The following is a 14893-nucleotide window of genomic DNA, read 5'->3' on the forward strand; positions in this document are numbered from 1 at the left end:
TTTCAAAGCAGCCAACTTCTCCTGCCTGCCTTCCCAGGGGATCCCTCACTCCAGAGGAAGGTGTGATCTTTGTGTATTCCCTCCGTTTGTTTTAATGGATTTTTGTACTTTCCTTTGCAGGTCACTGCAAGGTCTGAGACCCCAATCAACAGTGTCAGTAACAGCTTGGAAAATGTGCTCCATACATCAACACATTCCATGGAGGAGTCATTACCCAAGAGGCCTTCGGGGAAACACTCCAAAGGTGTGTCTGGGGAATCAGCTCACATCCTTGGTGCTCAGCTTGATTTTCACTGGGGTTGGAGGCTGGAATTTGGCTTTGCTTCTGGGTTGGACTGAGCAAAAAAAAAGTCCCAGAAGGGTTTGTAGGAAGTGTGAGTGCATCGAGGAGAAATGGGCAGTGAGAGAGGAGTATCCTGATTTTTCCACTGGGAAATGAGCAAGAAAGTTCTTTGAAATACCTTCTTTTGAAATCCCAGCTTAGCCCTCATGAAATATTCTCCAGGAGTATCTTGGACATTCCACCTCTCATCCTTACAGCAGCAGATTATTTCTTGGGTGAAGCATATGGTGTTGAGTTGCTCAAAGGGAAGAGGCATTTAAATAGTTTGACTTCCTCCTTTCTCTTGCTTCCCATGGATGTCAGTGAGAAACTGAGGGAAGAGAAGTGGAAGATAAGAGAAAAATCTTGCACAAAATAAATAAAATATTATTACAAATAATATGATGTTACAAAATAAATCTGTTTTTTGTAATGCCATGTTGCACGCTGACCTGGCTAAAAACTGGGCTTAGCAAATCAGGGTTAATGACTCCATTTCCACACTCCAGGCTCTTGATTGTAAATATGAAAATGTCCAGGTTAAAATATGACTAACAGTATTTTTATTTAATGCATTAAAAAACCCACTGGTGAATGAGGGAAAATCTTTGAAGTGACAGCTGCTCTTTGTGAGCTCTGTGGGGCAGAATTAATATGATTATAATCAGAGCAAATATATACCCTCATATATTACCTTCAAATATTAAAAATACTGTTATGGATGGTCTCCATTTTTTAATTTGGAATTTGTCTTGAGTTCTGTTTTCCTCTCTGCCACTGGCTTCCTCCAGAACTCTGCAAATATATTTTGATACCACAAAAATCAAGGTGAAGAATTTCAAAGCACATCTTCACTGGGGGATCTGATAAAGCTCAGAAAGGGTTAAACGTCCCAAGAAATGCTCCCTTGCCTCCACCAGCCCTCCTTTCCTGTGACACCCTCCCCTGTAATCCCAGAAGTGTAAGGAGCAGTAATTTTTTTACAGCACAGTAATGCTGCAAGTAGCCATTTCTCCAGCTGTAAAAACCATCAGGGTAGCAGAAAACGCAGCACTAAGCAGAAGCATGGCTGGGTTTGTGGCTTTCATCTGATTAAAAATAGGACAGGGTTCAACACTGTTTTCATTTGTACTCAGTGATTGCTATTCCAGTACCATATATGCTAAGATTAGTCATGGTACGCTGTGAAAATTAATTAGCTTTTCCTCTGATCTGTTTTTCCCTTATAGAATACCTGCCTCGTGTTCAGTTTAATTTACAGACTGCCTCGGTGATGGTTGGGAAAAAGGGGGTGTGGAGCAAATACTGATACTCTGCTTTCTGCTTCAGCAGCAGCAAAGGCTGTGTTGAATCCTCCTTGATATTTGATGATCTGCCTGGGAGTTCTGTTTCTTCAGCTTGGAGTGCAATTTAGGATTATTTGCCAGCTTGAATCCGCCGTTACTGACTTATATTCCTTATTTTCATAGCAAACACAGCTCCTCATTTAGCAGGACCCACTAACTTTTTAACCCAGAGCACAAAAACTTGCCATGAAAGCATGGGAAGCTTGATTTTTGTGTTATTTTTTAGCTGTGACTGGTTTCAGACAGCTTGACAGGACAGGATTTCTCCCCAGAAGTAATGAGCTGCCCAAGGTCATCATTCCTCTCCTGGCAAAGCCCTGGAGCTGGAAGTGTCTCAGTGAAAAAGGCTGTAGCTGAAACATGAGAAAGAAAAGAAAAAAATGAGAAAGGTGCAGTATTTGTTGTGCTTAGCTGGATTAGAGACAGTTTGTATTAACCCAGAGAATGTTTTAATCCTGATTTGGAGAAATACCAGTAATTTAACTTACTCTCCACAGCTGAGCAGTGACTGGGGTTGGAGTAGGCTTGGACCTGAAAGCTCTCAGTTGACTGTGTTTTCCTTAATCCACCACTTCTGGCATCAAATATTTTAGTTTCTACACGGGAAGAGTGGAGCATTTTGCTGGATCCTCTCAGTGGCAGTGTGTGTGCACTTGGAAGCTGGAGCTGGGAATGTTCCTCCAGCTTCATGCAGAGGCTTGTCAAATACCTGGGAATAATTTCACCAGAACTGTGCTGCCTCAGGAAATGAATTTATAGCAGGAGTGTCAGCCTGAGAAGTGCACAAAGCTTTGCTTTTGCCTCAGAGGCTCAACTTGCTGTGGAACTACTGTCAGCCTTTAAATCCTAGAATTATGGAATTACTAGGATGGAAGGGACCTTAAAGATTGTCTTATTCCATAGGTGAGGACACCTTCCACTAGACCAGGTGCTGGATCCATGCTGCAGTACCCAAGCTGTTGAGAGGAGGGACCAGTAAACCCTGTTTTTTATCAAAATTCCTCAATTTTTTCATGCTGTTTGTCCAGTCTTGGCTAAAGCCCTTTGTCCCTGAGTACATATCAGTGGTAAAATGGGATAAACCAGGTGGACATTGCTGCAGAGTGAAAGCTGTGGCACTGGGAAGCTCCTGACCTGCTGCCATAAACATTTTGGGGATCTGTGCTCTATCTGGGCTTTTCTTTTTTAAAATAAAAGTTTAAAAATTTGGCCTTTGCAAGTCGAGAAAAAAATACAGATGAGTTTTGACAGAAGGATGTGGAGCTCTTGTGAAATCCAGCAACTGTAACATGCAGTGTAAATTGTGTTTTTTACTCCTGTTTTGCTCAGCCATTTAGGGTTGTCCAAAGGTGTTTTCACACATGTGGAATTGTTTTAACTGGAGGTGACTTTGGGAAGTGGAGGCTTTCCCTGTTCTCAGGAATTGGCTGTTGTTGTGCTGGAAGCTGCAGACAGGCTTGTTCACAGGTTTGGAGGTACTGACAGATCTCACTGGTCAAGCACAACAGAGAAGAAACAGAGAGAGATTCTTGGGTTACATGTAATTAAAATTCCAAGAGAGATGTGTTGCTTTCTGTCCCTCTCCCCACTCTTCATTGCATTCCTAGAATGCAGTCAGGTTTTAACACCAATTGAACAGAACAAAATCAAAGAAAGGTTGGGCATTTTTTGTCTCCTGAGCTTTTCCCAGTAGCAAGGTTGTTTAAAAAAAATCATGAGTTAAAATGACTTTTTGCTATTTTATTTTGCAGGCCATTTTCTGCTGGTAGCAAAGAGAAATTCAGGAAATTCCATTTTTATTCCAAAGTCCAGGAGGAGCTATGTGACCCATGGGAAGCCCCATGCACAGAGCTAATTTTTAACAAGCCTGTGGATGTAGACTTGTGACAATTCCCAAAAGAGAGTAGTTCTGGTTATCACAGCTGAATGAAAAAACCAGCTTATTTTGATTTGTTCAAAAAAGCAATAGGAATTTTCCATGCTCCAGAGATGTTGTTAATTACTCCTTTGCTGTAAGGTTCCAAGGATTTGGCCATGAGGTGGATAGCACTGGAGGCAAGTCCTGCTCTCTGCATGTGACATATTTTAGCAATGTATTAAACATGCTCAGTGACCACAGCATATTTTCCAAAAGCACAGAGGAATGAAGTGCATTAGACCAGATGTTGAAGTGCAGAACAAAAGAATCTTTATTATAAAGACAACGTAAGTTTCAAACATCCCAGGACAGAGACTTTGCAGGCTTCATCCTCTCAGTGCTCACAGTGCTGAGCAAAATTCTGATTTGTCACAGCCTCTGGGGGAAGTTTTCAGCTCTGGTTGGTTTTCTTTGTTGGTTTAGAAGTTGCTCTGACCCTTTGCAGGTGGCACTTCTCATGTCCCTCCCCAGAGCAGCCTGGACAACGATTTCCTCGACTGAACAAATCCTATTTTCTGCAAAGTGACAGAAATTCTCCCATCCTTGTGTTTCCTGTGTATTTATCTTGCCTTTCCGCTGTTGCCACACAAAACCCTCTGAATTGTCTCCACGCCAGCCTGATTTCAAGTGAGGCAACTGTTGAAATCTGATCCTTTTAGAGTGAAGCTGAATCATAATTCTTGCAACACAGGATCTAAGGATAGGCACAAACTGCTTCTGGAGAGCAAGGAGTAAAGCTTGGAGATGGAAAATGGGGGCAGGAGGCTTTATTCTGCAATCTCTTCTCCATTTAGCTCTGCTGAGCACAGGAAAATTAATTGCTTAATTCAAGGGATAGTCTAAGTCCACACACAGGGTCCTGTAAAAACTTGATGTGTCCCAGGCTTGGATAAATACATGGAATAGCACATGGCTGACTGGATAAAAGTCTATGGACATGAAGGAAAACAAGCTCTAAATGCATCTCAGTACTATATTAATTTAATTTTTGATCCATATTAGGATGGAAATCCCTCCCTGTTTGCAGGATGCCCGTTGAGCTCAGGTGGGATGGGTTGGAGGTGGGTTGTGGTGGTTGCCATGTGCAGCAAACGGTTGGTATCTGAATTATTTCATGACAATAGTTAGCAGCAATGTGTGATGTCAGCCTTGCAGAACTTTCTCGCCACTATTTTTGCCACTCTGTTTTCCTTGGCAAAACGTGTTTGTACGGTCTTGCACCTTTTTTTGTCTCCCACTTCCTTGACTCATTCTTTTTCCATAAGAAACCAGGCTGCAGGAGCTCTCCCAGTTTAATGGTGATCCACAGCTTTTCCTCTTGAAATGTCTGACACCAGTGCTTCAGTCTGCTGAAGGCAGGGAGAAAACAACAGGGGGAGAGAAAAAACCCTCTGAAATCTATTTTGTTCAGGTCCAGACTTTAGAGTGCCTTGTTCTGCATCAGTTGTGGAGCTGGATTATTCTATTTTTAAGTCACTACATCATCTCCAACGATATTGGGTCAACTACTGGTAGGGTAGGGCTTAAAGAAATATTTAGGCTATGATAATCCTTCAGAAAAAAAATCTCCCTCTCCCAACTGTATATAATTTTTCAGCTGTTTGTGTATGTCCTTGTTCATTTTCCCTCAGAAGGAGAGAGCTCTGCTTCTAAACTTGAGCAATGTAGGTTGAGATCACACAGCAGGCACTGCGTTCCTGACCTTCTGTCTGTGCCACACGAGTTCTTTGAGGAGTAGCAAGTATTTAGAGTGAATTCTAGAAGTCAAACCCGAGGATTAGCGTGCTCCAAAAAAACATGTTTTGCTGTTGCATATTTCCCCCTGAGCTAGAAGATTATTGTGTGTTGAGGAATTTCTTGAAGCCTTTCTGATGCATAAATCACATTGCTCAATCTGGAGTTGGGAGTTCAGTTGAGGTTGGAGGGTTAATTTTGCAATAAACACAGTGCTCAAGTTTAGAGTTTGGAAAACATCAGAAATGTTGCATTTCACCCCAAGTTTTTATTGATAGTGTAATTATCCTGTGCATACAGTAGCCAATTTTCTGTCCCCATAGCCAGGGTGATGAGTGGCTGTTGTAGAGCTGGGAGTGGAGCTCCTCACTCCTGGGGCTGCACTTGGACTCTGGCAAATCGATGTTGTCAACTGTTAATAAGTGAACTTTTATACTCTTTGGAGGCTGGAGTCACTATTTGTCACCCTCATTAGCTGCATTTCCACGAAACAAGCCTTGTGAGGAGAATCTGGGCTGGCTGTGACAGGGGAGGGAGGGACAGGAGGGAGCAGCATGGACACTCCTCACTGCATGGGAAGCTGGCTTCTGGCTGCTCATGCAACAACTGTCACAACCTTTCTGTGCAAATCTGGAAATGCTCCTGGCTGAGCTTTGGAATCCATGGATTGGAATCCTTGATTCCTTGCCTGGGGCAGCTCTTTGTGCTCTGCAGGAAGGACTCTCAGGTCACCCCTTGGCCAAGAGCTGCACTGCAAAGTGATGCTCTGTGGCTCTTTCTGACTTCCTATGACAGCAGATTCATTCATTTCCTCTAAGAAGTTTTAGTTGTGTCTACACCATATGATCACACCTTCCCCTAAAATAATGGAATTCAAGCATTTACCTGAGGGCTTTACCCTGAAGCTGCTGAGTGATTCTTTACCTTCAGTCTTGTTGGGACTTCCTGCTTGTTTTTCCTCAGTAAGGAGGTGGAGTTGCTCTGCTTGGGCAGCTGTTGGTCTCTACCTAATTAACTGCTGAGCCTGTTGATTAAATTCATTCAAATTTGACAGAGCTATTTAGAGATTTTATTTACAGTGGTGTCTGGATAGAAGAGACTCATTCATGCTTTCTCCAGGAGGAGAGGTAAGAACAGTTGAGGTACAGAATGGGAAATAAGGCTTTGTTTTGCTCCTTGGTAATCCACAGATTCCCAGAATTTGTGTTGGAGGAGCCCTTAAAGCTCATCTCGTTCCACCCCTGCTGCCTTCCACTAGACCAGGTCACCCAGAGCCCCATCATTCATCTTGCTTTTATTTATCCTTACGTTAAATAGAAATTTGTCTATTGGGCAGTAAAATCTCCTTATTAAACATTAGGCAATGAGCAGTTTTCTGCTACAATAGGATCTGACAAAGAACACTTAATTTGGAGTACTCTGAAGCCCATTCAGTTTGGTTTCAGTGGGAGCTGGATGATACTTTTGTTCATTATTAATTAGAATCAAGCTATTCTGAAAAATCCAAATTCTAAGAATAGGATGCTGGTAAATCCAGCTGTGCCAAGGAATTTACCTCACTGCAGTGCAATCTTCAGGCACATTCCTATTTTGGATAATGACTACGTAGTCATCAAAATGTGAGATTATAAATGAATATTTAATATTATTTCTCTTTTTTTCCATGGCTCTCTCAGGAGGCCACACTTGGGATGTGAATTCCTAGAAGGATTCTCCCATTTCCCAGTCCATGTCTGTGAAGTCCTGGAAGTGCCTTCTGTGGCACATGAGTTGTTAATGAAGGTAAAATTAATGGTCATTACCTCAACAGCTCTGGAAGCAGCAGCATGACCTTCTCCCTGTAATGGAAACAACAAAGCAACTTCAGCTTTTAATTAAAATTGCATTTAGTGGGGAAAAACAGTTTTTCTCAGCTCTCAGTGGTAATAGCTTAATGCAGCCCATCTTCTGAGGCAGAGAAAAAGGTGTTGGGAGAACTTTTCCTGTGGTGGAACTAATGCTTAAACCTGCATTTTTTTCTGAAAATCTTTAATTAAAGGCAGGAGATGAAACTTGAAATTAAAGTAATTACCGAAGGATAACAAATACGTAATTCAAGACTCTAAAAACCCCCCAAAAACCCAAGAAGGTGAATTTTAACTGCTGATTTTTTTTTTCCTCCTGGCAAATTCCTGCTACAAGCTGATGGGAAAAGGCTCAGTGGGGCTGGACATTGGCATGTCTGCTGCCTGCAGATTGAGTGAGGGATGTGAGAAATGCTCAGAAATACTCAGCTGTTCCTTGGGCCTTCAGAATGGAGCAGCCTGGAACATCTGGGAATGTCAGTTCTGAAATAGCCCATTTTGCTGCCATCTTCAACAGAGGCAAGGATTCAGGAAAGAATTTAAAATAAATGGCTTGCTTATCCTACTCTAGGCCCCCACGTATCCCTTCAATGAAATTGGATCAAAATTGCCACTTTAAAGGAGAAAATAGGAGTGATTCACATGTATTCCTAGAAATCCAGCACGTCCCTGCCCATTTTACATACTGTCACCACTGCACTAATGACTAAATGGCAATTTTCTGGTGCATGTCATGCTTAGGAAGCTTTTACAGCTGGTTAGTTGTTAGCTGGTAAATATTCCTTCCCGTAACAGTTTATTCCTAAATCCCTCCATTTTCCAAAGCACATTTTTCATTTCCATCTACCTTTCCATTTAGATGAATTCTTGCCTCCAAAAGCTGAGGGTAATAGGCTTAAAGTACAATAATTTTCTCTATAGGTAGCTGGAGTTTTTACAGGTATCTGAATATACAAGTTTAAAAATGGTGTCATCTCTCACAGATTTTTGGGTCCAGACCTGAACATTTCAAATAAATCTGAGGTTTCTTGCTTGCCTTTGTTGTCAGCATTAGAATTCTCACATGGGGGCTTTTCTCTGCAGACATGGGAGGCTGTAATTGTGGAAAGAACCACACTGCAGCAGGGAAAAGATACCAAATGTTTTAGGGCTGGAGAAATGGGTGATATTGGGAAATGGAAATAATAAATTAATGGAGTTGGGGCTGTTCAACCTGCGGTGAAGCTGGAGAGGAGCTTTTTGTCAGGATCTGGAATGACAGGACAAGGGGGAATGGCTTCAAAATGAAAGAGGGGAGGAATAGATGGGATATTGGGAAGGAATTCTTGGCTGGGAGGGTGCTGAGGCTCTGGCACAGATTTCCAGAGAAGCTGTGATGCCCCTGGATCCGTGGAAGTGTCCAAGGCCAGGCTGGATGGGACTTGGAGCAATCTGGGATGGTGGAAGGTGTCCCTGCAGGGATGGAGCTGGATGAGCTTTAAGGTCCTTCCCACCCAGACAACTCCATGATTTGAAAGAAAAAAAGCTGAGAAGAGTCAAAGCAGTGGAATTCTGTCCATTAATTCAGTTATTTTGGGGTTGTTTAAAGGAAGTTGTGTTCTTGTGTTCAATGACAGCTTAATGTAGTTTTGATAAATGGCACATGTTGGAAAATGTCAGAGCAGAGCTGATCCTGAGACCTGCATGGAGAGACTGGCCAGCTGTTGGGAAGGGAAGCATCTGGAGCTGTTCAGGGATTGATTCTAAGGAGTAAATTCAGAGTGGAATCTCTTTGGGGGTTGCAGACAGTGGGAATTGGCAGTTTGAGGGGTGATAGTACCCCAAAGCTGTGTGAGCACAGTCCCTTGTGCTTCCCTTGAGCATTTCATGGAATGATGGATCTGATCCACATGGTAGATCTGCTCCTTTGTGCCACACAAGTAGAGGAGACAACCAGTCAACTTTGGCATTGTTTAGGTGCTTGGAATTTCCATTTCTAATTTCATTTTCTCTTGTTCTTTTTAAGCTGGCGAGTCACAGGCTATAATTATGCAAGACAATGCTTTTGATTAAAGGAAATGTGCTTTTTTGGGTGCGCAGAAATGCTAAGCTAAAAGGTTAATGTTTCATTTGCTTTCTGATTTGTTCTTTTATCTTTCCCTGGAAAAAAAATGAAGGAGAGGACTTGCTGTGCTGCATGATATCCCTGCCTGGAGTGGATGCATTTCATCAGTGGAGGGTGTGGGTGCTATTTTTAACCAGCACTCAGAGGGGCAGCCCTGCTAAAATTACATCATTAATATCCCCAGCTGAAAGGAAATGGCAGAAAACACAACAGGCCCTTCAGAGTTTCTCCCTATTGTGTTTTCTGCTCCTGGGGGTGAATTATTCCAGGTGTTTCATTCCAGCAGAGTTGTTTACAATCAGACCCTTGTGAACAGGCTTGAGGAAAAGTGTAATAAATAGATTTGTCTGCAAAAGCAGCAGGTATGAAATAGGGCTTAGTGGCTTGGAGAGCTCCAAGTTTGTATTCTTCCTGTCCCTGTTATTAAAGAGTTCAGGGATTTGCTGGATAGCCAACTATTGCAAAAGAAGGTGGGGACCTAAAGCTTTAAATGCTGATTTTTGCTAGAAGTGGGGTTTGTTTTATTCTTTAGGCCCTGCTAAAGAATTTAGTGTGAAATGTGAACATTCAGAGCTTCAGGGCTTGGAGGCTTTTAGTGGATGGTGGTTTTTCCACTCTTTTTACCTCAGTTTCTGAGCATTGTCATTGCCCTGGCAAATATTGATAAAATCTTCTTTGAGTTTTTCCCTCCTGGATTTACCTCATAAATGTATTACAGCTGTCTAATAGCTGTCTAATGTCTCCAAATCAGTTTAACTGCTGAACTAGAACTTTTCTTCTGTCTCTTTGAATCACTGCTCAGACCTTGTCTGGGATCCAGAATTAAGGAACAATGAGTTGTACAAGAGTAAAAAAGGGAATATTGAAGCCTGAGAGCAGAGACATGAAAATGTACCAGACCCTTCTTGCCACAAAAGGGGAACCTCACCCAAGTGGCTGTGCAGGGATATTTGTTTCTCCCTGAACTGAGCACTTGAATGCATTTGTGGCTCTTGGCAAGACTGTCTGTACTCAAGGATTTTTCTATTCCACATGAGTCCCTCAGTCTGGTGTTTTTTCATAGCGTGCTAGGAGAATATTTTTGTTGTTGTTGTTAACAAGGCTATAATTCCTTAGAAAACAAAAATCGAAGCTGCTATAAAATGACTTTGTCCTTGCTGCTCCTACTTGTTATTGCAGCCTTAGTCATGAGTTTCCAGCGCTGAGCCTGATCTCAAAAATGCAGCAAACAGCACGTGCTTATTTACAGGAGCATTAAACCCTGCTGGCCTGGAGCAGCCCTTTGAAACCAGGCAAGCTGCTCCCTTCATCTGCCTTGCAGGCTGAAATGCTGCATTTTGCCTGCTGGTTGGAATCTCTGAGCTCCTTTGGGTAGGGGCAGGAATCCCAGGGCCAGCCTGGGAGCCATCTGATCCCTGGGCTGTGGTGGTTTAGCACCAGATGCCCTTCAAGCCAGGGCACGTTGGCTGAGCAGCTGCAGCCTCATCCCCTCCCTCTGGGCTCCAGCCATGCCGATATATGGTTACAAAGTGCACCCTCAGCCTGGGAAACAAACACCCCCCGTGCTGGGAGAAATGTATATTTATATATGGAGCACACGGCTTGAGTCGTGCTGGGCGAATCCTCATCATGCAGTTGGGGTTGGGTTTATTTTAATAGAGCACCAGTGGATTGTGATTAGCTAAGTGGTCTTAAATCAGCTTTATTCGTTCATTAAGTGAGTCAAATCTTGGGTGATGAAGGAGAACTAATGGGTATAACAGCTTTAGCTCAGTTCCCATTTCCTCACCTCCAGAAAAGGTGGTTTGTAGTTAACTTCAAGCTGCAGCCGAAGGTGGTTTGGTGCTTTATCTCACTGTGTGTTGCTGTGAGAGTCAATTTATCCACTGGTATTTAGGACATTGCTCCAAACTTCAAAGCAAGCAGCAGCTCAGGTCCCCAGCTGTGGTGACCAGCAGAATGTGTCACTTTTTCCCCGTTCTGGTTTCCTTTCTGAGGTTTCAATCCTCTCTCTGAGCTCAGGGTAAGCAGCTGCTCCGTGCAGATCTCAAACTTCAAAGGCTTCAGCTGAACTGGGTTTGTTCTTTTGGTGATATTTAGGATTTAGGGAAGTCTGGGGTTTCTGCTCTTTGCTGCACCTCAGCACAAAAACTAAAGTTTCCCATGGAAAACTGACTTTGCATGTGTAATTTTGTAGGTGATTACAACATTCAGATCAGAATGGATCATGAGGCTCACCTTGGGGTTGAGGGGGCTCGGGGAATTTTATGTGCCACAGAAAATCCTTTTTGGGGAAAAGCAGGAGATTTCTCTATGATGAGCAAAGCCTCTCTTAAGAATGAGAAACAAAGCCAACATTTTGTTTAAAAGTGCTCTAAGAATAGTAAATAAAATAAGCACTCCATCAGATAAAACCAGACTAAATATACAACTGCATCTTGCTTACCCAGAAAGTAAAATTATTTATATCTAAAGTTGAACATTTCTCTTGATTGCAGAGATGTTTTTGTTAGATAAACTCAACACAGGCAGCCTGCTTATTTAAATTGCCTGTACAAGGATGAATGTTAGTGGTTACTGAAGCTGCCCTGAGCCCCAGAGTTTGGGGTTTTGGTCACTTTTGCAGGAATTCTTTTCCATTTTTCTATGCTAACTGGGAGAAGGAAGATGAGAATGCAATCCCTGAGCAAATGAAGTCCACAGCTGCATTCAAAACTTACATGAGCCCTTCTCACTTATATGCAAATATTTCATTAGCTGCAGTTCCATGTGGAATTAGGCAGTAAATACAGTGTGCAAATTAAATTCCTGGAGTCCTTCAAAATGCAGCCTGCAAGGCACAAAATCTGAGCACGTGTTGAATCTCACTGGGACTGAGACCTCTGAATTTGCTGTAGGAAACCTTCAAACCTTCAGTGCTGAATGTGTGTTTACCTCAAATTTTGCCTGAAAATGCCCAATTATTTCCAATTGTTTCCAATACTGCGGGATTCCTTTTTCTCTGTGTTCTGCCTGATATCCTGAAGAGCTGTTTGAATTAAAGAATATATTGCTGGGTTGTCCCTCCTATCAAGCTCTTGCAGTCTTTGCCTGATACCCTGAAGAGCTGCATCTCTGCTTGATGAGAGCAGTTTGAATTCAAGAATTTATTGCTGGGTTGTCCCTCATCCCAAGCTCTTGCAGCCTTTCGTGGCTCTCTCTGCTAACTCTCTCCACCCAGAGCACTTTTCCATATTTCAGCAGCAGATCCTGGATGTTCCCAAGCCCAGCACCTGTTCAGTTCCATGTGTTGATGCTCGGATTTAGGAAGGCAGTGGAGCTATTTCTCAAATACAGCCAATCCAGCAGCCCTTTCTGGATCATTTATTCTGCAAAAGCTTTTTCTGGCCTCAAAAAAGAAAAAAAAATGGGCAACTTGTGTGCTCAGTGGCCATGGCAGGCAGGAGCAGGGATGCAAAGTGCTCTTGGCCTCAAGGATTTGGGAAGAAAACCCTTCAAATAGTGTTTGAAGCCATGGCTTGATTTTTTTTTTTTTTTTTTCCAAAGTGATTCTTCAGGGTTTTACATTTTCCTGCCCAGATGGGAGTTTTCTCCAGCCTCCAGCACAGGCACTCTAGGGTTTAGTGAAGCTTTTGTCTCCAGGGAAGTTGCACAACCCATCTTTAGGTTGATTGACTTTTGTGGTTGGCTGAAGTGCTGACAGGATCATTCAGGATTACTCCAAAAATGCATGAATTCAGTTAAAAGCTGAGATGTACAGGCATGTTTTTGAAAAGATCTGCCTGTTTTGGAGAAACATAAGAAGGTCACTTAGTTGGCAGCTTAAATCAGCCCAAGTGAGGAAATAGCAAGGCCATGAAAACTCCTCGTTTGATTGGGGTGAGTGATACAATCCCAGTGTGTTATTGCTTCCTCTGGGCTGCCAAAAGTCAGCTCATGGCCTTGCTTTTTTAAAAAAAAAAGCTGTGTAATTATTTCCTGTGGAATATTGCACTTCATGGGCTCCAAGCCTTGCAGTTCAATTAAAGCAGCATTGATCTGTCACCTGAACTCAGGTTGGTTTTGATTTGAAATATTCTGTACGTTAGAAGAACCTTTATTTTTCACACAGGAAAAGGCCAATTCTGAGAGCTTTTCCTCTGCTGACAGAAATTTTTCATTCTGTCCATGAGACTTTAATTTCCAGGGTTTTCCTGTAGAGAAGCAGCCAGCCAGAAGTCTTCCTTGCTAACTTGTAAAACTGTTCTGTTTGCTTACAGGTTTTTTTCCTAGCTGCACCTTCCTTTTCCATGGAAAAGTTGTTTTGTCTGCTTGTCTGCTTTTAATTTTAGGAAATTTTAGCAGAAAACTGGATGGTGGATCCTATTATGAGGCTGAGCTGGATCCAAACAAGTCCAAATTGAGTTGTGTTTTCCTTTTTCTGTATTACTTCATTAATTTTAAATTTAATTTTTTTTTCAATCTGATGAATATTCAGTTTAAGTATTCCTTAGCAAGCAGCAGCTTTATATTGGCACCAAGGATTTAGGATCACTGAAATGTCCCAATTAGGCCTCTTCACTTGGTGTTTTCTCCATCCATAACCACTGTAGGATGTGAAAACAGGTTCATATCTTTATTATTTTCATTCTGTAGAGGTCTGAGATGTCATTTCTCACTATTAATGTAATTACAAAAGGTCATTTTCATGGAACAACTCAATGCAATGAACTGCAGAGAGAATTGCTCCATCCTTTCGTGCATTTGACGTTTTCTGGACGTAGCAAAATATGATGATTTTCAAAAAGAAACATTTGTTTCTTCCCCTCCTTTTAAGGGAATATTTGAAACACCTCTTGGTGCTGTTGAGTGGGAGCATTTCCCCCTCTGCTATCTCTGCAGACAAACCGTGGCTCATCAATGAAGCTAATTATGCCTTTTAATTGTTTGCTGCAGTTACACTGAAGAGTGTATTTGGTGTTTTTTGCCTCCCCAGCAGCAGTTTCTGTACCTCCTGTTCTTCCTGCACTTGGACTCTGGCCCATCCATTGATGCAGATGAGATATCTCTGGGGAGGAGTGCTTTGTGCAGGAGTTAATGTGTCATGGAACAAGCTGAGGTGTGTTTTTGCTGCTTGTGGAACAGAGCAGAGTTCAGGTTGAATGGTTTCAGGGTCATCCTCTCCAGATTTGGGGGTTCAGAGCCTGCTGGCTGCAAGTCTGGAAGTTTGAAGTGAGGTTTTGGGATGCTCTTCCAGTGAAATCTTCCTCTGAAATCATCCCAGGGACACATCAGCAGGGACAGATCAGCAGTGCCAGCTCTTTCTTGGCTTCAGTGACAAAACCATTACAAAATAATATTGTAATTCTGTGGTTTGTTAGGAACAATTTTAATAAATAAACACGAGGCTGGCCTGCTCTGAGCTCCTGGGACACAGTCCCCATCCCTGGAGGTGACCCTCAGTGCTGTGGGCTGGTGACAAGGTAGGGAACAGTCACAGGTTGGATTCAATGGCCTTGGAGCTCTTTTCCAACCCAGATAATCCTGTGGTAACACCAACACCAAGTTCTTGGCACCCTAAAGATGCTGATCAATCCCTGAGTTATTTAGATCTCAGTTCTCATCCTACAGACTCAAAACCCAATG

The 14893-nt window shown here is 42.5% G+C and overlaps 1 protein-coding gene across 1 annotated transcript in view; it reads left to right on the plus strand.

Annotated features, from left to right (window-relative positions):
* ZCCHC14 (zinc finger CCHC-type containing 14) overlaps window positions 1-14893 on the plus strand; it is a 49096-nt gene that overhangs the window by 13032 nt on the left and 21171 nt on the right. The window contains exon 2 of the mRNA XM_085071396.1: window positions 121-244. Coding sequence (XP_084927522.1) covers window positions 121-244 — 124 coding nt within the window. The remainder of the gene's footprint in view (window positions 1-120; window positions 245-14893) is intronic.

The sequence above is a fragment of the Lichenostomus cassidix genome, chromosome 11 (genome assembly GCF_008360975.1).
Source record: "Lichenostomus cassidix isolate B80296 chromosome 11, HeHo_3.0, whole genome shotgun sequence".
Taxonomy (NCBI): Eukaryota; Metazoa; Chordata; class Aves; order Passeriformes; family Meliphagidae; genus Lichenostomus; species Lichenostomus cassidix.